This window comes from Oncorhynchus keta, chromosome 7 (assembly GCF_023373465.1).
Source record: "Oncorhynchus keta strain PuntledgeMale-10-30-2019 chromosome 7, Oket_V2, whole genome shotgun sequence".
Classification (NCBI taxonomy): Eukaryota; Metazoa; Chordata; class Actinopteri; order Salmoniformes; family Salmonidae; genus Oncorhynchus; species Oncorhynchus keta.
Genome location: NC_068427.1, coordinates 37,777,256 through 37,803,090, shown reverse-complemented (window position 1 = coordinate 37,803,090; position 25,835 = coordinate 37,777,256). Strand labels below are relative to the sequence as shown.

Below are 25,835 nucleotides of genomic sequence, written 5' to 3'. Positions count from 1 at the left end.
CTCTATTACCTTTCATCTGAAAGATCTCATAATTCACCTCCTGAGCACCTATGCCAGAAGCACGCGCACGCACACGCGCACGCACACACCACATGATTCATCTCCTGAGCACATCCTTTAGGCCCAGCCAGAGACACGGCTGCTTGTGGATGGATAGATGGATGAATAGATGGATATATGGATGGATAGATGGATGGATGAATAGATGGATAGATATATGGATGGCATTTCAGCTATGTAACCAGTAACAAGCTGTTCTCACAGTGTGAGGCTGTTGTGTCCTCCCATCAGTGGCAGGGTTTCAAGTGAGATGTGAAGCAGTCAGCAAGCCTATGGTTACCTTACTGCTCTTATATTTTTCCATTTCTATTTGTCCTTCAGTACTCCAAACAAGTGGACTCCAGATTTGGAGCGTACGTGGCCTGCGCCTCCCTCGTCTTCCTCTTCATCTGTTTCATCCAGATTGTCATTGTACCACAGTAAGTACTGAATCTCTCCAAGTTGATTCATACAGTACCATAGCGCTGAATCATTTATTTACTAGTAAATCACAATGAATGTTTCCCATATCTTTGTATTAGAATTCACAGCACATTCATGCTACTCATTCCGTGGGTAATGTTCCTGCTACCTGTCTCTCCCTAACTGATTTGACCTGTGTTTTGTCTTACTGCTCTGCGTATTGCATGTATCCACAGCACTAGCTTGCGAGTCATCTCCCGCTCCTACAGTCTATGTGCAGCCAGGATCCATATGTCCTCCGCTTTCTCTCTGTTTATCGTACTGCTGTGTGATTCAGCTGTGTGATTCAGGTGTGTGATTCAGCTGTGTGATTCAGGTGTGTGATTCAGGTGTGTGATTCAGGTGTGTAATTTAGGTGTGTGTTGCTTGTGTGTGATTGCCAATTCACTGGCTGAGCTTGTTTTAGGGAGGTGGGTGTGGGTTGTATTCGCAAACTCACTATAGTTCACAGCAAATATTTAGCATGTTTACTGGAAGCAAAAACACCTCAAAGCTCAATGTAGAAGACGAGTATGTATCACTGCATTCCATGATCTATTCGATCAACATAAAGAGTTCTATAAAGATCTATAAAGATCTATAAAGATTAATTGATTCTAGCAACAATAACTTTAAATCCTTCCTACAACTCTTAATGGATTCTAGCATCAATAACTTTAAATCCTTCCTGCAACTCTTAATTGATTCTAGCAACAATAACTTTAAATCCCTCCTACAACTCTTAATGGATTCTAGCATCAATAACTTTAAATCCTTCCTACATCTCTTAATGGATTCTAGCATCAATAACTTTAAATCCTTCCTGCAACTCTTAATTGATTCTAGCATCAATAACTTTAAATCCTTCCGCAATGCACGCTGACACGTTCGCCAGATGTACGGTGTTTCCTTCGACACATTGGTGCGGCTGGCTTCCGGGTTAAGCAGGCATTGTGTCAATAAGCAGTGCGACTTGGTTGGTTGGGTTGTGTTTCGGAGAACACACGGCTCTTGACCTTCACCTCTCCTGAGTCCATACAGGAGTTTCAGTAACCACAAATTGGGGAGAAAAAGGAATGCTATGAACTTCAAATACAGTATGGATTTCACGCAGTCCGAGGTGGATTAGCTGAAGGGTGCGAATATCCCCAGCCAGGCCGCATTCAAACCCGTCTCAGAAGATTTTGCAAAATTCCAAACAACACTAGACAAACTCTCTTCCAAAAGGAGATTACCAGGAAAATCAATCCAGGCTAAACAACGTTCTAATCAATGGAATCGAAGATGCTAAAATTGAAACTTGACATGACACAGAAGCCAAGGCCAAGGAACTCCTGGCAGGTCATGTGAAACTGGACCCTAAGCTCAGTCAGAGGGCGCACAGGAACAGCACCTTTTTCCCTGATGGACGGCCCAGATCTATATTGATGAAACTGCTCAGGTACAAAAACAAGGAGGAGATTCTCAAGAATGCCAAGTGCCTGAAGGGAACTAAGTTCTTCATTAATGAAAGCTTCTTCAAAAAGGTACGCCTCAAAATGAACTGCTGCCACAACTAACTAAGGAAGGAAAGAGAGGCAACATCGCATACCTGAAGTAGGACCAGCTTGTCCCCCCCCGCAGGGGACTCGGCTGTAGTCCGTTGGTCCTTCTGTAGCTCAGTTGGTAGAGCATGGCGCTTGTAACGCCAGGGTAGTGGGTTCGATTCCCGGGACCACCCATACGTAGAATGTATGCACACATGACTGTAAGTCGCTTTGGATAAAAGCGTCTGCTAAATGGCATATATTATTATTATTATTATATTATCTATCACATGGATTCATTTGATTCGACAAACACATACCTACATATTTACTCTACCATGGGTTCTACCACACACTGCTCTAAAGGTCCTAACCCTCTGAAGTCTTCAGTGGTGTTATGTGGACTTTGTTAAGGTGCATTCCACAGGAAGTGCACCCCTATTGATGAGACCAACACAAATGTGTGGATGTATTGGACATGCATGTAATTCTGTTTCCCTTCCACTCTCTGGATGATTCCCACTGTATATCTATCTTAAGATGTCAACCCTGATTACCTGGTCTTCAAACCATTTGATATTAATGAAGATAGCGATAAATAATGACTGTGTTGATCCAGATTAAAATGTCCTGAAATTTACCAAAGATGAGTCTATCAAGTGACTATTTGTAAGGGATTTCCTCCTCTTCGTCTGAAGAGGAGAGGCGAGAAGGATCGGAGGACCAATATGCGACGTGGTAAGTGTCCATGGTTCCTTTTAATAAGAAATACTAAACATGAACACGACTGAATACAAAAACAATAAACGTAGACCGAACGAAACCCAAAACAGTACAGTGTGGTGAAAAACACAGACACGGAAACAAACACCCACAAACACACAGTGAAACCCAGGCTGCCTATGTATGATTCTCAATCAGAGACAACTAATGACACCTGCCTCTGATTGAGAACCATACTAGGCCGAAACATAGAAATCCCAAAATCATAGAAGAGCAAACATAGACTGCCCACCCCAACTCACGCCCTGACCATACTAAATAATGACAAAACAAAGGAAAGAAAGGTCAGAACGTGACACTATTATAATGTTAAACTATTTAACAACCTGTATAGCAGTCGATCTAATTCCAATACAGGCTTATTCAGTCTTCCTAAAAATCATGACCACCTTGTTCATAATCTGTCTTCTCTTAACCATGTGTTTTTTATTGTTGACCTTTCAGAAACATGGTTGACTGAAGCCACGACAAGGCTTTATGACATGTCTCCTTATAATGCTGTTCACCACTGTAACATCAAGAGCGTTGTTATTTGACGTGTATCGTTCAGCATTCAGGGCTCAAACCCCCCAGTTTATAATACAGCTTAAGTTACCCATATCTCATTTACTGCAATATTGGCTAGTACATATGCTTCCTACCTACACAAATGACTCATCACACAAAATATATTTGGAAGACTAGGCACCTCCTCTAACTACTTGGCTCCAACTGCCTCTGTGTTTGAGAAACTCAATATATTGTCTATCTACAACATGAATATTGTCCAATGATGCACCTTCATCAACAGATACTCATACCTTCCAGACAGCCTACCTGAACACTTCAAATCAATGGATTCAAAAGATTATACCAAGTTAATTCCATAATCCATGCATACAACATTAGACACTGCCATAACTCTAGTAGACACAGAGGTTCCATGCTCTGGAATTCCTATCTTCACATTGCCAAAATATCATCATCCCTCAATAGCTTCAAACATAGACTAGAAGTCAGCCTGATGAACCAAACTACCCAGTAATATCCTTCCTTGTAACTTAAAGCTCTCTCTCTCTCTCACACACACACTTTGTTTAACTGATTGAACAAACTTTTTTTGTACATATATTTGTATATTGGTTTTGTGGTGAAGTTTTCATATAAGCCCTTTTGGGCTTCCAACCTCACCTGCACACAATTTTTACCTGGTTTTTATCTGCACTATTTGGTTTTTCACTTGTTTTCTTTGGTGCAATTTTTTTCAAATTTTTGTTGTTGTATATGATTCCCAACTTGGAGCCCTAGCTCTTTTTGGACTGAGGACAGGGCTTTGGGACTGAGGGCAGGACTTCGGGGATAAGGACAGGGCTTTGGGACTGAGGGCAGGACTTCGGGGATAAGGACAGGGCTTTGGGACTGAGGGCAGGACTTCAGGGATGAGGACAGGGCTTTGGGACTGAGGGCAGGGCTTTGGGGTTGAGGACAGGGCTTTGGGACTGAAGGCAGGACTTCAGGGATGAGGACAGGGCTTTGGGACTGAGGGCAGGACTTCGGGGATGAGGACAGGGCTTTGGGACTGAGGGCAGGGCTTTGGGGTTGAGGACTTTGGGACTGAGGACAGGGCTTTGGGACTGAGGGCAGGACTGGGGGGGACAGGACTGAGGGCAGGACTTTGATGAGGACAGGGCTTTGGGACTGAGGACTGAGGGCAGGGCTTTGGGGTTGAGGACAGTGCTTTGGGACTGAGGGCAGGGCTTTGGGATGAGGACAGGGCTTTGGGACTGAAGGCAGGACTTCAGGGATGAGGACAGGGCTTTGGGACTGAGGGCAGGACTTCTGGGATGAGGACAGGGCTTTGGGGTTGAGTTGAGGAGACAAATATGACCTAGATGAGGCTGGCCCTAGTCATGCTATGGAGGGTGGTGTAGCAGAGGCTGGCCCTAGTCATGCTATGGAGGGTGGTGCAGATGATACTGCGTCTAGTCAGGTTATTCTAGTGGATGAAGAGAGTATAGTGGGGAAGTGTAAGAGATTAGGGGGGGAGGAGGAGGGTGTCAAGAGGAAAAAGAAAAAGGGTGTGGACAAAGGCACCATGGAAATGTTGCCTGTTGCTGTGGGTGAGGCCCTAACCAGAGAGAAAGGGCAGGTGGTCAGGGTGGGAGATAGAGAAGAGGAGGAAAGTGAGTCTGAGGAAGACGATGGGGAGTTATTTTTTTCAGACTCCTCTTCAATTGGCCCGGAGCTGACAGCCAGTCAACCAGAGGGGTCTAAGTACACGTTGAGAGAACTGACAAGGTTCCTGAATGAGACTAAGGGGAAAAAAAGTTAATCTTGAGGCTTTTTTTCCTGATCCTAGAAAGTTTGTAAGATCAGTACAACATGCTATGAGAAATGAGGGGCATGGTGTCCTCTCACCCAGGAAACGGTTTAGGTTGAGGAAGTGGGTCACAACAGTGCGTAAAGGTTTACCTTCAGACACTGTTTAAATGTTTAATTTCTTACTGACACTGGGGCTTTTTGAGCTTTGCTATTGGTCTATTTCTCTGCTGGCTTTTCTCCCACTTCTTATGGAGACTCTTCGGGTAGGCTCTCTCAATATAAATGGCGCCAGAGATGCGGGAAAGAGGAGTGTGTTGAGTGAATATGTAAAACAAAAAAGTACAGGTGTTGTTTCTGCAGGAGACGCATAGTGATGTGGTGAATGAAGTTGATTGGGGGCTCTGGTGGAAAGGGGCAAGTGTGTTGAGCCATGGGACAAATCTTAGTGCAGGGGTGGCAGTCCTTTTTGCACCGGGTCTGGCTGTAAAAATTTGCTGCTCAAAGGAGGTGTGTAGGGGTAGGTTGCTTGTTGTTAAAGCAGAAATTAACAACATGTGTTTTGTCTTTATAAATGTGTATCCGCCTAACACAGGGAGAGAAAGAGGGGTTCTATTTGGGAGTCTTAGACAGGAACTCTCACAAGTAGCGCCTGAGGAGACGCTGGTGATCGGAGGTGACTGGAACTGTACAATGGATTTTACAAAAGACAGAAATGGGGAAGAGCCTCATTCAGTGTCAGTGGGAGTGTTAAGGGACATCTTTAATCAGTTTGACCTAGTGGATGTTTGGAGAACTAAACATCCAAACACAAGACAGTATACGTGGGTGAAGGTTTTTGGGGCTAGGGTGAGTGCAGCTCGACTTGATCGTTTTTACATGTCCAGGAATCAGAGCAATATGCTGCTGGGTGCTACCATTCTCCCAGTGGTTTTCGGATCACCACATAACCATGGCTCGGCTGTCTATTTCACCAGGGCCCCGGCAGGCATCTTATTGGAAGTTCAATGTAAAGCTCTTACAAGATGCCACTTTTTGCTCAGGTTTCCAGACTTTTTGGGAAAGATGGGGGCAGCGAAGAGAGGAGTATGAGTCAGTGGTGGGATGTGGGGAAAGTGCAAATTCGGCTTTTCTGTCAACAGTACACAGCTCTCTCATCCTCAGAGGCTAGGAGAGTATTGGGGGAACTAGAGCGGTGTATTAGTGAGATGGAGGTAGAGATGGTGGGGCAAGGCAATGTAGGCCTCCAGGCTAACTTAGCCGAATTACGTAGGGACCTGGGCAGTTTTTTCCAGGTTAAAGCAAAGGGAGCACTTGTAAGAGCTAGGTTCTCCATGCTCAAGGAGATGGATGCTCCCAGCTCCTTCTTCTTTGGTTTGGAAAGACAGAGCAGTGAAGCCAAGGGTATGCATTGTCTACGGCTGTCTGATGGGCGGGTGACCTCTGTGGTGGGGGAGATGCGGGAGCGGACTGTGGAGTTTTATACTGAATTGTATAGGGCAGAAATGTGTGATCCTATGTGTGCTCAGGTCTTGTTCGCAGGACTCCCTAAGCTCTCTCGGGCACAGAGGGATGAAATGGACATTCCTCTGTTGTCACATGAACTGGCAGAGGCAGTAACCCAGATGTCCCCCGGTCGTGCACCCGGGGTCGATGGACTTCCAGTGGAATTTTACAAAAATTCTGGGAACAATTGGACAGGATTTCTTTTGCGTGTTGCGAGAATGCGTCGGGGTAGGAGAGTTGCCGATGAGCTGCCGTCGGGCGGCTCTGACTCTCCTGCCCAAAAAAGGGACTTGTGTGAACTTAAGAACTGGAGGCCTGTGGCATTACTCTGTGCGGACTACAAGATTTTTGCCAAGGTCCTCTCTAACAGACTGAAGTCCCATCTGGACTCTATAATACACAAGGACCAGACATATTGTGTACCGGGACGCTCAATCACGGACAACTTGTTCTTGATTAGGGACATGTTGGACTTGTCGAGAGGTTCTAATGTGAACTTTGGACTGGTCTCTTTAGATCAAGAGAAGGCTTTTGATAGAGTGGATCATGAGTATCTGTTTAATGTGATGTCTGTGTTTGGGTTTGGGAAGAGTTTTGTGACCTGTGTGAAGCTGTTGTATGCTGGGGCGTCATGTATGGTTAAGGTGGGAGGGGGCTCAGTAGGCCAGTCTGGGTGAGACGGGGCATTAGACAAGGATGCCCTCTATCTGGGCAGCTGTACACACTAGCCATTGAGCCTTTTTTTTAGGACTGCTACGCAGGAGACTGCGGGGAGTGTGCTGGACAGGCATGGATGTGGTGACAGGAATTGCAGTCTCAGCATATGCAGATGATGTTTCTGTGATGGTCAGGGATGGGCAAGATATGCAGGAACTAGAGACCAGTCTGAAGGTGTACGAGGGAGCTTCATCAGCTAAGGTAACTGGGGAAAGAGCAAAGCTCTGTTATGTGGGGCATGGGGGATAGGGCTCCTCCTCTGCTTCCAGGGGGTTTGCAGTGGGGTTGTGAAGGGCTTAAAGTGTTGGGGGTGTACCTGGGCTCAGAGAGGTGGGTCAGCAAGAACTGGGAGGGGCTGTCACAGGCAGTGGTGTCAAGACTGGCCAGGTGGAGGTGGCTCCTGTCCCAAGTGTCATATAGAGGGAGGGTGCTGATAATCAACAACCTGGTGGCATCTTCCTTGTGGCATAAACTGGCTGTCCTCAAACCCCCCGCCGGTCTGCTTGCAGACCTGCAACGCAAGCTGGTGGACTTTTTTTTGGTCGGGACATCACTGGCTGAAGGCAGCAGTTTTGTACATGACCGTCCACGAAGGAGGACAGGGCCTGGTGGAACTGGAGAGCAGGATGGCTGCTTTCCGACTAAAGGCGGTGCAGAGACTGCTGTACCACACTGATGTTGGCTGGAGGGAACCAGCATGCGCGCTGCTGAGGAGAGCTGGCGGATTAGGGTTGGACCGGCAGCTGTTCCTCATGAAGCTGGAGAGGCTGAGTACAGCAGGTCTCTCAGAGTTTTACTCTGCGGTGCTGAGGGCCTGGCAGCTGCTAAGGCCCACACGAGAAGGGGGTGTGGAGCCTGGGCAGTGGGTGTGGGAGGAGCCCATCTTCCACAACCCAGCCATCCCTTTGAGATCGGTTCAGTCGGCCACCCTGCAGAGGCAACTGATGGCAGGGGGTTTACAAAGGCTGGGTGACCTGAGACTGCTGGGAGAGGAGGGGTGGAAAACCCCGGAGGTCTTGGCGCAACAAACAGGAATAACGTCTCTTAGGCTGCTGGAGAGATTCCTGGAGGAGGTCCAGGAGGCACTGTCTGAGCCGGTAAGGGGGGTGTTTGAGAGGCCAAAGGGAGAGGGGCCACCAATGTTCCCGCCACTGCAGGTGACGGCAGAGACTGGAGACTGGCAAGGGGTCTGGAGGACTTGTTAGATTTTAACACTCCGAGCCTGGGGGAGTTTGAGGGGGTGGGAGGTAAAGCCCTCTACAACCTCTGCGTTAAGGTGAGGAGCATTAGAAGCCTAACAGGAGTGAAGGCACATCAGTGGCAGGGGGTATGTGGGGCGGAGAGTATGGTGGGTTTTAGATGGAGGGCGCTCTACAAACCCCAGTACCAAAGAGGTCAGGGGACCTCCAGTGGAGGGTTCTTCATGGAGCCCTGGCCACTAACAGCTGGTTGGCACGGGTTGATCCGGGAATTGGGCAGGGGTGTCCTTTCTGTCAAATGAAAGAAACTGTAATTCATGTGTTTTCTGTGTGCACCAGGTTAATGCCATTAATGTCTCTGTTGGAATGTCTGTGTGACAGGTTGGGGGTGGTTTTTGCTGTTGGGATGTTTATAATGGGATACAGGTATTCGAGTAAGGAGAAAGAAAAATGTGTTTTGTTGAATTTTCTGTTTGCTCAGGCAAAGTTAGCTATTTGGCTAACAAGGAGGAACAGGGTCAAAGGTGGGGGATAACAGACCCTTTACTACTGTTTAATGGGATGGTCTCTGCGCGCCTTAGGGTTGAGTTTGAGTTCTATAAAATGATCAAATGTGTGGAGATGTTTGAGGAGATATGGTGTGTTGGGGGCTGTCTGTATTGCTGGGGAAGATGTTTTGGATATACGGTTGTAGGAGAGGGTTTTTGTGTATGGTGATTTGTATCATGTTAGATGGAAAGGTGAGTATGGTACATGTATTATTATATTTTTATTAATTTTTTTATTTTAGGAGTGGGGGAGTTTTAAATGAATTAAGAATGTTTCAATAAAGAAAGACCAAAAGTCAAAAAGTCTCTCTCTCTCTCTCTCTCTCTCTCTCTCTCTCTCTCTCTCTCTCTCTCTCTCTCTCTCTCTCTCTCTCTCTCTCTCTCTCTCTCTCTCTCTCTCTCTCTCTCTCTCTCTCTCTCTCTCTCTCTCTCTCTCTCTCTCTCTCTCTCTCTCTCTCTCTCTCTCTCTCTCTCTCTCTCTCTCTCTCTCTCTCTCTCTCTCTCTCTCTCTCTCTCTCTCTCTCTCTCTCTCTCTCTCTCTCTCTCTCTCTCTCTCTCTCTCTCTCTCTCTCTCTCTCTCTCTCTCTCTCTCTCTCTCTCTCTCTCAGCTCCACTCTGATGATTGGGTTCTATGTCACCTGTCTGATCATCCTGATGGCTGTCATGTTTGTCTCAGCAATCTACTCCTGTTTTGGGGTGAGTAACCATGGATTGAGGACAGCATTTGCGCAAACCTGAAAGTACGTACCACCACATTTAATCAGGGCAACTGGAAACATGGCCGAATACAAACAGTGTAGTTATTCTCTTCGTAAGGCAATCAAACAAGCAAAGCGTCAGTATAGAGTGGAGTCGCAATTCAACAGCTCAAACACGAGACGTATGTGGCAGGCTTTGTGCGCTTTGAGGACAATACAGGGCCACCAACACGGCCCGCTACCTGTGGGATCTCCTTTTCCATGGCCGACGTGAGTAAACTATTTCAACGTGTTAATCCTCGCAAGGCTGCCCGCCCAGACAACTTCCCTAGCCGCGTCCTCAGAGCATGCGCAGACCAGCTGGCTGGTGTGTTTACAGACATATTCAATCAATCCATATCCCAGTCTGCTGTCCCCACATGCTTCAAGATGGCAACCATTGTTCCTGTTCCCAAGAAAGCTAAGGTAACTGAACAAAATTACTATTGTCCCGTAGCACTCACTTCTGTCATCATGAAGTGCTTTGAGAGACTAGTCAAGGACAATATCACCTCCACCCTACCTGACACCCTAGACCCACTCCAATTTGCTTACCGTCCCAATTGTTCCACAGACGATGCATTCGCCATCACACTGCACACTGCCCTAACCTATCTGGACAAGAGGAATACCTATGTAAGAATGCTGTTCATTGACTATAGCTCAGCATTCAACACCATAGTACCTTCCAAAGTCATCATTAAGCTTGAGACCCTGGGTCTCGACCCTGCCCTGTGCAACTGGGTCCTGGACGTCCTGACGTGGTGAAGGTAGCAAACAACATCTCCACTCCGCTGATCCTCAACACTAGGGCCCCACAAGCCCCCTCCTGTACTCCCTGTTCACCCACGACTGTGTGGCCATGTACACCTCTAACTCAAGTCATCAAGTTTGTAGACGACACTACAGTGGTAGGCTTGATTACCAACAACGACGAGGTGAGGACCCTCGGTCTGTGGTGTCAGGAAAATAACCTCTCACTCAATGTCAGCAAAGCAAAATAGATGATTGTGGACTTCAGGAAACAGCAGAGGGAGCACCCCCCTATCCACATCGAAGGACAGCAGTGGAGAAGGTGGACATTTTTAAGTTCCTCAGCGTACACATCACTGACAAACTGAAATGGTCCACGCACACAGACAGCGTGGTGTACAAGGCGCAACAGCGCCTCTTCAACCACAGGAGGCTGAAAAAGTGTGCCTTGTCACCGAAAACCCTCACTAACCTTTACAGGGGCACAATTGAGAGCATCCCGTCGAGCTGAATCACTGCCTGGTACGGCAACTGCACCACCCACAACCGCAGGGCTCTCCAGAGGGTGGTGCCGTCTGCACAATGCATCACCAGGGGCAAACTACCTGCCCTCCAGGACACCTACACCACCCGATGTCAAAGGAAGGCCAAAAAGATCATCAAGGACAACAACCACCCGAGCTACTGCCTGTTAACCCCGCTTCCATCCAGAAGGCGAGGTCAGTACAGGTGTATCAAAGCTGGGACAGATAGATTGAAAAATAGCTTCTATCTCAAGGCCAAAAGATTGTTAAACAGCCATCACTAGCACAGAGAGGCGGCTGCCTACCTACAGACTTGATAGTATTGGCCACTTTAATAAATTGAACACTAGTAACTTTAATAATGCCACTTTAAGAATGTTCACATATCTCACATTACTCATTTCATATGTACAGTTGAAGTCGGAAGTTTACATACACTTAGGTTGGAGTCATTAAAACTCATTTTTCAACCACTCCACAAATTTCTTGTTAAGAAACTATAGTTTTGGCAAGTCAGTTAGGACATCTACTTTGTGCATCACACAAGTAATTTTTCCAACAATTGTTTACAGACAGATTATTTCATTTATAATTCACTGTATCACAATTCCAGTGGGTCAGAAGTTTACATACACTTAGTTGACTGTGCCTTTAAACAGCTTGGAAAATTAGAGAAAATTATGTCATGGCCTTCGAAGCTTCTGTTAGGCTAATTGACATCATTTGAGTCAATTGGGGGTGTACCTGTGGATGTATTTCAAGGCCTACCTTCAAACGCAGTGCCTCTTTGCTTGACATCATGGGAAAATCAAAAGAAATCAGCCAAGACATAAGAAAACAAATTGTAGACCTCCAAGTCTGGTTCATCCTTTCCAAACACCTGAAGGTACCACGTTCATCTGTACAAACAATAGTATGCATGTATAAACACCATGGGACCACGCAGCCGTCATACCGCTCAGGAAGGAGACGCATTCTGACTCCTAGAGATGAACTACTTTGGTGCAAAAAGTGCAAATCAATCCCAGAACAACAGCAAAGGACCTTGTGAAGATGCTGGAGGAAACAGGTACAAAAGTATCTATATCCACAGTAAAATGATTCCTATATCGACATAACCTGAAAGGTTGCTCAGCAAGGAAGAAACCACTGCTTCAAAACCGCCATAAAAAATACAGACTATGGTTTGCAACTGCACATGGGACAAAGATTGTACTTTTTTGAGAAATGTCCTCTGGTCTGATGAAACAAAAATATAACTATTTTTCCACAATGACCATCGTTATGTTTGGAGGGAAAATGGGAGGCTTGCAAGCTGAAGAACACCATCCCAAACATGAAGCACAGGGGTGGCAGCATCATGTTGTGGGGGTGCTTTGCTGCACGAGGGACTGGTGCACTTCACATAATAGATGGCATCATGAGGTAGGAAAATTATGTGGATATATTGAAGCAACATCTCAAGACATTAGTCAGGAAGATAAAGCTTGGTCGCAAATAGGTCTTCCAAATGGACAATGACCCCAAGCATATTTCGAAAGTTGCAGCAAAATGGCTTAAGGACAACAAAGTCAAGGTATTGGAGTGGCCATCACAAAGCCCTGACCTCAATCCTATAGACCATTTGTGGGCAGAACTGAAAAAACGTGTGCGAACAAGGAGGCCTACAAACCTGACTCAGTTACACCAGCTCTGTCAGGAGGAATGGGCCAAATTTCACCCAACTTATTGTGGGAAGCTTATGGAAGGCTACACAAAACATTAGACCCAAGTTAAACAACTTAAAGCCAATGCTACCAAATACTAATTGAGTGTATGTAAACTTCTGACCCACTGGGAATGTGATGAAAGAAATAAAAGCTGAAATAAATCATTTCACATTCTTAAAATAAAGTGGTGATCCCAATGGACCTAAGACAGGGAATTTTTACTAGGAGTAAATGTCAGGGATTGTGAAAAACTGAGTTTAAATGTATTTGGCAAAGGTGTATTTAAACTTCCGACTTCAACTGTATATAACGTATATTGTATCCTTCACTATCTAGTCTTTACTATTGCATCTTAGCTGCTCTGTCACTGCTCATCCGTATATTTTATACTTATATATTCTCATCCCATTCCTTTACTAGATTGTGTGTATTAGGTTTTGTTGTGGAATTGTTAGATATTACCTGTTAGATATTGCTGCACTGTCGGAACTAGAAGCATAAGCATTTCATTACACTCACAATAACTGCTAACCATGCTAACTGCTAACCATGCTAACCATGTGTAAGTGACCAATAAAATTTGATTTGATTTGAGTACTTATGTTTTTCAAAGAAAGTGTTTGTGTTCCCGAAGCCTCTGCATACTACGACGTCAATGTCCATACCACAATGTGCAACATCACTGTCCATCCATCCATCCAATACCCACATAGACACTTAGCCTGACGCATCTCTGTGGCTGTCTGGGAATGTTGTATCATACAGTATACATTTAGAATATAGTCAGTGCTGTTATCCAGAGTGACTGACAGGCGCCGACAAGTGCCTTGCTCAGCGGGACGTCAACATATTTTTCACCTAGTTGGCTCAGGGATTCAAACCAGCGACCTTTCGCTTACTGGCTCCATACTCTTAACCTCTATGCTACCTGGTGCCCCTATAACATGTCTGGTTTCACAGCATGACAGGGAAGAACACACAGCAGGTAAACCTGCGAGGTGGATGGTATTGATCTTCCCGGCCCTGAGAGCAGCAGTCCCCTGTAGAGTCAGACTGCTCAGTGAGGCATCTAGAGAGGAACTGGCATCTAATTGGGCGAAAGATTAACGTGGATGTAAACTCACTTTAGGGATGTTGCTGTTTTGTCAGTTGTGGACATTTGTGATCGACGGCAGGGATCTGATGATATTATAGCTGTTGTTGTTCCTGGAGGACCCTCTGGGTATTTCATTTCCTGCTGTCTCCTCATTGGGAAATGGCCGGCTTGGGGGGAATGAAATAGGCCCGAAATAATATTGGAAACAAAAAGAAGAAGAACAGGCACTTGATCTTCTGTAGTTGAGGGATTTGTGATGAATATTGTCATTGTAGCACTGTAAGCTCTGGAAAACGGAGGGCTTTAGAATTCCAAAGAGGATTCTTTATAACTCCCCAGGTCCAATACGATCCACCAAATCAGTGCGTTTTGCATCCCTTTGATATTTTAAGGAGAAATTGTGCACCAATATTGAATTTTAAAAGCCTGTTATATAGACTACATGACCAATTCCTTAAATCTAATGTGTAATATTGAAGACTTACTAAAGTGCCCAAATTCAGCATTTTGACATGTCCCCCTGTGCATCCTCTGTGATTTCTATGATTTTAACCCATTAAACCCCCAACATTTCTCCAAGTTTCACCATCATTGTAAAGCCCTAGTTATTTGGTTGCTTTGACAGTAATTTCTGAAGATGATTCTTTTTCATCTGATTATTGACTCATTTTAAGGGAGAAAAAAACTGTCCTTCATTTTATAAAGGCCAAACCTGTTACATGAACGGAACTCTCACTTTAATATGTATAACTATTCATTTTATAAAGGCCAAACCTGTTACATGAACAGAACTCTCACTTTAATATGTATAACTATTCATTTTATAAAGGCCAAACCTGTTACATGAACAGAACTCTCACTTTAATATGTATAACTATTCATTTTATAAAGGCCAAACCTGTTACATGAACAGAACTCTCACTTTAATATGTATAACTATTCATTTTATAAAGGCCAAACCTGTTACATGAACGGAACTCTCACTTTAATATGTATAACTATTCATTTTATAAAGGCCAAACCTGTTACATGAACAGAACTCTCACTTTAATATGTATAACTATTCATTTTATAAAGGCCAAACCTGTTACATGAACAGAACTCTCACTTTAATATGTATAACTATTCATTTTATAAAGGCCAAACCTGTTACATGAACAGAACTCTCACTTTAATATGTATAACTATTCATTTTATAAAGGCCAAACCTGTTACATGAACAGAACTCTCACTTTAATATGTATAACTATTCATTTTATAAAGGCCAAACCTGTTACATGAACAGAACTCTCACTTTAATATGTATAACTATTCATTTTTAAATACCTTTTTCAAAAGAAACATTGAACATCTAAAAGTAAAATCCTAGTGTAAAAGCAGGTGAGCTGGTTCTACTCTTTTACATCAACCCTGTTACTTTATTTGGCACTTAATAGGCCCCTACTGTAGCAATTTTTATTTAACTTCCTGAGATTGGAACACATGTTTAATATTAAGTTAAACATGTGCTCTTCATGATAGTGTATTCAAATTAAGTGAAATAAACTTATATTTTCTCACCAATTCACACTATTCAAAAGAAACCTAACTGGTGGAACTATCAGTCTAGACTACCGTTATGATACAAATCAGATCACATTGTTTACATGTTGAAAATGCTGCATGCTTGATCCTGGCATTGCAAGGATTCTGGTTTTGTGGGAAAGGGGTAGGCATCACTTCTACCAGCATGTGTCAAATTGCACCCACAGTCATACCTGGGATTGTTGTCTGTAGGATACAAACACAATACTCTCTAGTAACCCAAAATACTTGAGACTGACCTACTAACCATACCCCCTCTCCGGGGACAGTTTTTCCCAGCGTCTCTACAGACTCTGTCCAAGATGATAGTCCAGTCCAGACTCAACAGCACCCTGGTGGGAGTCTTCACCATCCTCCTGGTCTTTCTCTCTGCCTTCATCAACATCGTAAGTCCCTGAGCCTCCACTCCAAATGGTTGCACAGATCATTTGAAGGGGTAAACCCTCAAAGCTTACATTAATGAGTGTCTGACATCTGTGGTCATCCTATGTAGTCTCCAGGGTTGTGTTCATTAGGGCACTTCGTAGCAGAACGTTTTGCAACGGAAAACAAAAAGTATTTATTATTGGACAGAAGTTCAGACATTTTGTGCCTACTAAACACTACCCAGTTTTCATTCATAATCATGTGAACCTCCTTTGACCTCTGTCCTCTGCCCCCTAGTTCACCTGCAGTACTGGAGACCTGAGGGAGTGTCTGAGCTGGGAACTGAACATCAGTCGCAGCAGTGTGAACGCCTGCCATGCACGCAGCCTCAACTACACCCTTGAATCACTGGACGGCTTCTGTGGCAGCCCCTCACCCAACTGCAACTTCCCTGAGGTGTGTGTGTGTAAAAATAACATATATAAAAATATAACAATATAAATAGAAGAAGCTAGGCTTGAGCAGTCATTCTCACTGTACTGATTATATGCCAGAAGTGGCCAATACTTTTCACAATGCTAAAACATTTGCAAATGTTTGACATCTCTCTCTCTATGTCTCCCTCGCCCCTCCCCCTTATCTCTACATCCCTGTCCCCCCTCCCTCCCTCCCTCTCGCTGTCCCCCCCTCTCTCTCTCTCCCTCCCTGTCCCCCATTCACCCTCCCTCCCTCTCTGTTCCCCCTCCCTCTCTCTCTTCCTCCCTGTTCCCCCTCCCCCTCCCTCTCTCTCTTCCTCCCTGTCCCCCCTCTCTCTCTCTTCCTTTCTGTTCCCCCTCCCTCTCTCTCTTCCTCCATGTTCCCCCTCCCCTCCCTCTCTCTCTCTTCCTTTCTGTTCCCCCTCCCCTCCCCTCTCTCTCTCTCTCTCTCTCTCTCTTCCTCCCTGTTCCCCCTCCCTCTCTCTCTCTCCCTTCCTCCCTGTTCCCCCTCCCTCTCTCTCTCTCTTCCTCCCTGTTCCCCCTCCCTCTCTCTCTTCCTCCCTGTTCCCCATCCCTCTCTCTCTCTCTTCCTCCCTGTTCCCCATCCCTCTCTCTCTCTCTCACTCCCTGTTCCCCCTCCCTCTCTCTCTCTCTCCCTCCCTGTTCCCCCTCCCTCTCTCTCTCTCTTCCTCCCTCTTCCCCCGCCCTCTCTCTCTCTCTCCCTCCCTCTTCCCCCCCCCTCTCTCTCTCTCTTTCCTCCCTGTTCCCCCTCCCTCTCTCTCTCTCTCTCTCTCTCACTCCCTGTTCCCCCTCCCTCTCTCTCTCTCTCTCTCCCTCCCTGTTCCCCCTCCCTCTCTCTCTCTCTTCCTCCCTGTTCCCCCTCCCTCTCTCTCTCTCCTCCCTGCCCCCCCCCTCTCTCTCTCTTCCTCCCTGTTCCCCCTCCCTCTCTCTCTCTCTCTCCCTCCCTGTTCCCCCTCCCTCTCTCTCTCCCTCCCTGTTCCCCCTCACTCCCTCTCTCTCTTCCTCCCTGTTCCCCATCCCTCTCTCTCTCTCCCTCCCTGTTCCCCCTCCCCCCTCTCTCTCTTCCTCTCTGTTCCCCCTCCCTCTCTCTCTCTCTTCCTGCCTGTTCCCCCTCCCTTTCTCTCTCTTCCTCTCTGTTCCCCCTACCTCTCTCTCTCTCTCTCTCTCTCACTTCCTCCCTGTTCCCCCTCCCTCTCTCTCTCTCCCGCTGTAGTACTTCTCTTCCTGTGTGTTGTTGACCCTGCTGGCCAGCTCGGTTTTCCTACAGGTCAGCAGTATAGGTAAACTCCTACTCATGCTCTTCATCGAGATCTTCTACATCCTCATCATGGAGGTGCCAGAGGTCAGCCTGTTCGACAACGTAGACCTGCTGGTCATGGCCAACGCTATGTGAGTAGTTTAGAACACCCATTAGCATGCAGGTACAGCAAGGTACCAAAGAAAGTCATGAAAGGAAGATAGATAACCGATGAGTCAATAGTATTTTATGCTAATGTTCTTCAGAGCGAAGCAGTAACGCGTCGGCTGTCTCATATGTTTGTTTACTGATGTACACCTAGCTTTAGATATGATGGACGAGAACAACTCTGGCCTGTGTAAATTGCCCAGTCGGTAAATGTTAGATTGAGGTGAAAGGTATTGATGGGTGGACTGATGCTTCGCTCTAACCCATGCTATTTATTCACGACAAGCAGATTTAAATTAAAACCTGTCCTGAGTTTACTTAATGTAATGGATGACTGTTGGTTAGGTCAGGTCCTGTCTATGGCTATCCGTCTTCAGATGGAGTGGGTTCAGTTGCCTCTCTCCCTAAAATGTTCTTTCTTTGTTTTCTCTTCACAGTGAGCACATAAATGGAACAAGGTGAGATTTATGTAGCTTAACACTATTAAACCACTGGAAACAAATTGAAATGCACAAATTGATTGAGATCAATTGTATCCAATATACCGTAGCTTCAATGCATCCTGTAGATCTTCCTGGCACTTCATATGCCTCAGGTAGTTAGATAACATTGATAAACAGTGTTGTGACCTTGTATTTTATTTAGTAATAGTATGTAGTATCTAGCGTTATTGAAGAACATAGATTAAAGAGTGCGGTGGCCTCAGGCCTGTAGTTGATCTTTGGTATCTGTCCTCTCTGTCCAGCTGTGTGATGGACTCTAAGGTCCCTCTGAAGATCATGACTCCCGTGGTCATCACTGTCTTCGTCCTGGCTTTGTATCTACACGCCCAGCAGGTGGAGTCCACAGCCAGACTCGACTTCCTCTGGAAACTACAGGTAGGTGTGTGTGTTTGTGTGCCATCCAAGGTCATTGATAGCTCCTTGACCCTCCCTCCCTCTCTCCAGGCCACAGAGGAGAAAGAGGAGATGGAGGAGCTACAGGCTTACAACCGTCGCCTCCTCCACAACATCCTTCCCAAAGACGTGGCTGCTCACTTTCTGGCGCGAGAGCGTCGGAACGACGAGCTCTACTACCAGTCCTGTGAGTGTGTGGCCGTCATGTTCGCCTCGATCTCCAACTTCTCTGAGTTCTACATAGAGCTGGAGGCCAACAACGAAGGAGTGGAGTGTCTCAGGCTGCTCAACGAGATCATTGCAGATTTTGACGAGGTGAGAAGGGAGTGGGGAGAGAGAGGTATGAGGATGGGGGGATGAGGAGAGAGGTATGAGGATGGAGGAGGAGGAGAGAGGTATGAGGATGGGGGGAAGAGAAGAGAAGTATGGGGATGTGGGGAGGAGGAGAGAGGTATGAAGACGGGGGAGGAGGAGAGAGGTATGAAGATGGGGGAGGAGAAGAGAGGTATGAGGATGGGGAGGAGGTGAGAGGTATGAGGATGGGGGAGGAGGGGAGAGGTATGAGGATGGGGAGGAGAAGAGAGAGAAGTATGAGGATGGGGGAGGTGAGAGATATGTGGAAGGGAGGAGATGGATATGTGGATGGGCAGAGGGAGAGAGGTATGAGGATAGGGGGAAGGGGAGAGAGATGAAGAGAGGGAGTGGAGTGTCCATCTGCTCATTGAGATTACCACAGAATTTAACAAGGTGAGAGGAGCCTTTCTCTCTCTCTCTGTGTGTGTGTTTACACTGACCATATGTTCTGTCCCATTACTCCTAATATTACTACAGTATTGGCACTAGTGACTATTATTGGACCCTGTTATGTTGAAATAGAGCTAACAATATCAATGCTATTAACCCAAGTTAACTAACTAGTAAATGTCTTTCACTTCCCTATTGTCCTCTTCTCCCCCCAGATCATCAGTGAGGACCAGTTCCGCCAGTTGGAGAAGATAAAGACCATCGGCAGTACCTACATGGCAGCCTCTGGCCTCAACGACTCTACCTACGACAAGGAAGGCCGCTCACACATCAGAGCCCTCGCAGACTACGCCATGAGACTCATGGATCAGATGAAGTACATTAACGAACACTCCTTCAATAACTTCAAGATGAAGATCGGTAAAGCTGCCCCTGGGAAAGATCATTTTGTTGCCTTGTTCATTTTGATGTGAATTCATGAGAAGAACGATATCCTTAAGCAGTAGTGCCTCAAAGTCTATAATGAGTAATGGAATAAATGTGACCTCACCAGGGAAAAGTCTGCTGACCGATAAAAAATGTATATTGAACATACTGTATATATTGTTAAACACATGCTGAACCATGTCCCTGTCCACCGGTGCAGGTCTGAACATGGGTCCGGTGGTGGCTGGGGTGATCGGGGCCAGGAAGCCCCAGTATGACATCTGGGGGAATACCGTCAACGTGGCCAGCCGCATGGACAGCACCGGTGTACCTGAGCGGATCCAGGTAACTCAGACACAGAAGAAACTGATAACACACCAAGAATTTCTATTGTGACTTTATTATAACTATGATGAAGACATAAGGGTCGAAACATCGTCAATAAAGCACATGGAAGCATAGCTTGCAGTGTGCACTCTTTCTTTTACCTTGTGTCAATCTTTTAGAATATTATAATTTGGCAGTGTGAAATGGCAGGTAGTGTGCTTATGATCAAGATATGTGAACACTCCTCTGTGTGACTTCATGACTACCTTTCATTTCCTCTCTCTCTCCTTCCTCTGGCCTTTCTCCCACCAGGTGACCTCTGACCTGTACAACGTGCTGAACTCCTATAACTACACACTAGAGTGCCGAGGCCTCGTCAAGGTGAAGGGTAAAGGAGAAATGCAGACCTACTTCCTCACTGGAGGACCTCCCAGCAGTTAACACCCAGGCTGTGTCCCAAATGGAAACCTATTCCCTATATAGTACACTACTTTTGACCAGGGACATGGCTCTGTTGAAAAGTAGTGCACTATATAGGAAGTTGGGTGCCATTTCAGACACAGCCTATTCAGAAGTAGCCCCAGTAACAGACTGACACTGGTGCAGGAAAAGGCTGAGAGGAGAGGGGTGATTGGACTAAAGGGGGCTGACCCCCCCCCAAGTCTTTGACGAGCAGGCTCATGGACCTGTGTTAGCTTGGGGAACTGACTGCCACCCACCAACACCCCTTGTCCTAGGTTTATCTCCTCCCTACCTGCAGAGGTCAGCCTCCGATTGGACCAGAGTGAAGGAGACCCCACCCAGCCTCCTCTCGGCTTGGGGGAAAGAGACAGGGAGGAGCTTAGAGGGCCTGGGTTCACTGAAGAGACCAAAGAAATCCCATCAGACTAAAGCAGAGAGACACATTGTGACAGCAGCATTCTCTCAAGGTCTTATTTCTATAGGTCATAGTGTGAGTTAAGGAACGGCTAAAAGCCAATCAACTCGCAGTACTGTAGATCTCTAAGGTTTTCTGAGGAAATCGATCCAATATGTGTGTCTTCATAGACATTCTGCTGAAAGATCCATGTCGCTCTAAACAAAACCTGCATGAAGACACTGAAACCCATATAAACACGTAAAACATTCTGAAAGTATTCAGGCCCCTTCGCCTTTTCCACATTTTATTGTGTTAGACTTTCTAAAATTGATTAAATAAAACATGTCCTCATCAGTCTACACACAATACCCCATAACGACAAAGCGAAACCAGGTTTTTAGAAATGTTTGCAAATGTATTCAAAATAAAACCTTATTTACGTAAGTATTGAGACCCTTGAGATAAGGTAAATCCTGTTTCCATTGATCATCCTTGAGATGTTTTTCAACTTGGAGTCCACCTGTGGTAAATCCAATTGATTGGACGTGATTTGGAAAAGGCACACACCTGTCTATATAAGATCCCAAAGTTGACAGTGCATGTCAGAGCAAAACCCAAGCCATGAGGTTGAAGGAATTGTCCGTAGAGCTCTGAGACAGGATTGTGTCGAGGCACAGATCTGGGGAAGGGTAGCATAACATTTCTGCAGCAGTGAAGGTCCTCAAGAACACAGTGGCCTCAAACATTATTAAATGGAAGAAGTTTGGAACCACCAAGACTCTTCCTTAGAGCTGGCCACCCAGCCAAACTGAGCAATCGGGGTATCTCCAAGCGGGCTGTCAAAAGCCACCTAGTGGACTCTCAGACCATGAGAAAAAATATTATTTGGCCTGAATGCCAAGCATCATGTCTGGAGGAAACCAGGCACCGCTCATCACCTGGCCAATACCATCCCTACGGTGAAGTATGGTGGTGGCAGCATCATGCTGTGGCGATGTTTTTCAGCGGCAGCGACTGGGAGACTATTCAGGATCGAGGGAAAGATGACCGGAGCAAAGTACAGAGAGATCCTTGATGAAAACCTGGTCCAGAGCACTCAGGACCTCAGACTGGGGCGAAGGTTTACTTTTCAACAGGACAACGACATTAAGCACACAGCCAAGGAGTGGCTTTGGGACAAGTCTCTGAATGTCCTTGAGTGGCCCAGCCAGAGCACGGACTTGAACCTGATCAAACATCTCTGGAGACCTGAAAATAGCTGTGCAGCCACGTTCCCCATCCAACCTGACAGAGCTTGAGATGATCTGCTGAGAGAAAAAAATGGGAGAAAAATGGGAGAACTCCCCAAATATTGGTGTGCCAAGTATGCAGCGGAATACTTATGTAAATGTGATATTCCCATTTTCCCCCCCAAAAAATTCCAAACCTGCTTTTTGCTTTGTCCTTATGGCTTATTGTGTGTAGATTGATGAGGGGGGAAAACTATTGAATCCAATTTTAGAATAAGGCTGTATGTAACAGAATGTGGAAAGGTCTAGGGGTCAGAATACTTTCTGAATGTACTGTAATATACAGTACCAGTACAGTACACCTACTCATTCAAGATTTGCTTCATTTTCACTATTTTCTGCATTGTACAATAATAGTGAAAACATCAAAACTATGAAATAACACAAAGGGAATCATGTAGTAACCAAAATAATTGTTAAACAAATCAAAATATATTTTAGATTCTTCAAAGTAGCCACCCTTTGACTTGATGACAACTTTGCACACTCTTGGCATTCTCTCAACCACCTTCACAAGGAATCCTTTTCCAACAGGGGTTCCCACATATGCTGAGCACTTGTTGCCTGCTTTTCCTTCACTCTGCAGTCCAACTCATCCCAAACCATCTCAATTGGTTTGAGGTCGGGTGATTGTTGAGGTCAGGTCATCTGATGCAGCACTCCATCACTCTCCTTCTTGGTTAAATAGCCCTTACACAACCCTTACACAGGAGGTGTGTTGGGTCATTGTCCTGTTGAAAAACAAATGATAGTCACACTAAGCGCAAAGCAGATGGGATGGTATATCGCTGCAGAATGCTGTGGTAGCCATGCTGGTTAAGTGTGCCTTGAATTCTAAATAAATAGGAACCACACATGGGGTGAACATCTCACAAAGACACGGCGGTTGGAACCAAAAATCTCAAATATGGACTCATCAGACCAAAGGACATATTTCCACCAGTCTAATGCCCATTGCTTATGTTTCTTGGCCCAAGCAAGTCTCTTATTATTTGTGTCCTTTAGTAGTGGTTTCTTTGCAGCAATTCGACCATGAAGGCTTGACTCCTCTGAACAGTTGATGTTGAGATGTGTCTGTTACTTGAACTCTGTGAGGTGCAGTTAATTGTCGATTTCTGAGGCTGGTAACTCTGCTGCGGAGGATAAGTTCATTAGAGGTAACTCTGGGTCTTCCTTTCCTGTGGCGGTGCTCATGAGAGCCAGTTTCATCATAGCGCTTAATGGTTTTTGCGACTGCACTTCAAGAAATGTTCAAAGTTCTTTAGATTTTCCATATTGACTGACCATGTCAGTAATGACTAACTGTAATTTATCTTTGCTTATTTCAGCTGTTCTTGGCATAATATGGACTTGGTCTTTTACCAAATAGAGCTATCTTCTGTATACCACCCCTACCTTGTCACAACACAACTGATTGGCTCAGACGCATTAAGGAGGAAAGAAATTCCAAATTAACTTAACGAGGCACACCTGCTAATTGAAATGCATTCCAGATGACTACCTCATGAAGCTGGTTGAGAGAATGCAAAGCTGTCAAGGCAAAAGGGTGACTACTTTGAAGAATCTCAAATATAAAATATGTTATGATTTTAACACTTTTCTGGTTACTACATGATTCCATGTGTTATTTCTTAGTTTTGATGTCTTCACTATTATTCTACAATGTAGAAAATAGTACAAATAAAGAAAAACCCTTGAATGAGTAGGTGTGTTCAAACTTTTGATTGGTACTTTATATATACATACAGTACATGTGGAAAAAAGTGTTTTTTTGTTCATACAGTCCATGTATGCTGTCTTTGTATACTTGAGTGGTACAGATATTACAATTCTCCAAACCATGGGTACACTATGTACTAACATTGCCAGCCAGCACAGAAGCACTATCAAACCCTTTACTGGAGTTGGTCAGATAGGAAGGAGCAGTGTGTTTCATCTCTAGTAGGGAGCCTTGGTGGGCCGTGTTAACCTGGCTGGCTACTTGAACGACCAGTGAGACTGCTCTGTTCAGTGTGAGTTTACAGAGCTCGACACTACACAACACACATCATGCAAACACAGGGGCAAAAACACACAGACATACGCTAGACACACATACATGCACATAGACACACATGCTTTAACTGACGACACTTTCAACCGAGGATGTCAACGAAAAGTTTTGTATTTGACATTTTGTATTTTGACTCAAACACCAAACCCTATCAGATATTTTAGATTCTATATTTTGTACATTAATATATTAGAGAGAAGTATCTATAAATAAAGATGTATTTGGATGTACATAGCTGACCGGGACCTATCACAATCATGCAAGGGGTGGACGATTCCTTTTCTGTCCCATCACTGTATTCTTCATTCTTTCTAGTTCACCTGCTTTTTCCACACATTTGGTTTGAATATCAAGCAGTTGCCTGCACTTGTGGCAAGGCATCCCCTGACATTGTCTTTTAGATGAATAACCCCCTGCAGTCAGTCATGTCATAGACAGAGACTGATTTGGCGCTCTATGAAGCCATCCCACCAACCCTGGCTCAATCAGATGTTACGACTCAATGAATGTCCAATTTTCTCCAATGAGGCCTTTATACTTCTCTACACTGATGATGACATCATCCTTATGTTAAACAATATGAGGAACAGCTTGTGGGAGTCCATGTGGAGATGTTTCATTTTTACCTTGGACCTGCTGGATATTGTTATCCCCATTGGGGTTGCACAATTCCAGTAACGCTGCAAAAATTCCCGGGTTTTTCTAAAATACTGGTTGGAAGATTCCCGGAATCAGGAGGGAATAAGCAGGAAATCCAGTAAACTTCCAACAGAGATTTCTAGAAAACCTGGGAATTTGGGGAGTGACTGGAATTTTACAAACCCTATCCCCCTTCTTCTGTTTCTGGTAGAGCAGCCCCATCAGTGTAACAGCATACTGTAGTATCTTCATCTGTTTCTGTTAGAGCAGCCCCATCAGTGTAACAGCATACTGTAGTATCTTCATCTGTTTCTGGTAGAGCAGCCCCATCAGTGTTACAGCATACTGTAGTATCTTCATCTGTTTCTGGTAGAGCAGCCCCATCAGTGTAACAGCATACTGTAGTATCTTCATCTGTTTCTGGTAGAGCAGCCCCATCAGTGTAACAGCATACTGTAGTATCTTCATCTGTTTCTGGTAGAGCAGCCCCATCAGTGTAACAGCATACTGTAGTATCTTCATCTGTTTCTGGTAGAGCAGCCCCATCAGTGTTACAGCATACTGTAGTATCTTCATCTGTTTCTGGTAGAGCAGCCCCATCAGTGTAACAGCATACTGTAGTATCTTCATCTGTTTCTGGTAGAGCAGCCCCATCAGTGTAACAGCATACTGTAGTATCTTCATCTGTTTCTGGTAGAGCAGCCCCATCAGTGTTACAGCATACTGTAGTATCTACATCTGTTTCTGGTAGAGCAGCAGACCATACTGTATCAGTGTAACAGCATACTGTAGTATCTTCATCTGTTTCTGGTAGAGCAGACCCATCAGTGTAACAGCATACTGTAGTATCTTC

At 45.3% G+C, this 25,835-nt stretch overlaps 1 protein-coding gene across 1 annotated transcript in view; it reads left to right on the top strand.

Annotated features, from left to right (window-relative positions):
• LOC118386422 (adenylate cyclase type 5-like) overlaps window positions 1-25,267 on the top strand; it is a 162,932-nt gene extending 137,665 nt beyond the window's left edge. The window contains exons 11-21 of the mRNA XM_052522732.1: window positions 382-479; window positions 9,687-9,774; window positions 15,751-15,867; window positions 16,145-16,303; window positions 17,558-17,733; window positions 18,187-18,207; window positions 18,495-18,627; window positions 18,697-18,960; window positions 19,605-19,809; window positions 20,036-20,160; window positions 20,455-25,267. Coding sequence (XP_052378692.1) covers window positions 382-479; window positions 9,687-9,774; window positions 15,751-15,867; window positions 16,145-16,303; window positions 17,558-17,733; window positions 18,187-18,207; window positions 18,495-18,627; window positions 18,697-18,960; window positions 19,605-19,809; window positions 20,036-20,160; window positions 20,455-20,583 — 1,515 coding nt within the window. The 3' untranslated portion in view covers window positions 20,584-25,267. The remainder of the gene's footprint in view (window positions 1-381; window positions 480-9,686; window positions 9,775-15,750; window positions 15,868-16,144; window positions 16,304-17,557; window positions 17,734-18,186; window positions 18,208-18,494; window positions 18,628-18,696; window positions 18,961-19,604; window positions 19,810-20,035; window positions 20,161-20,454) is intronic.
• Window positions 25,268-25,835: the final 568 nt, after the last annotated feature.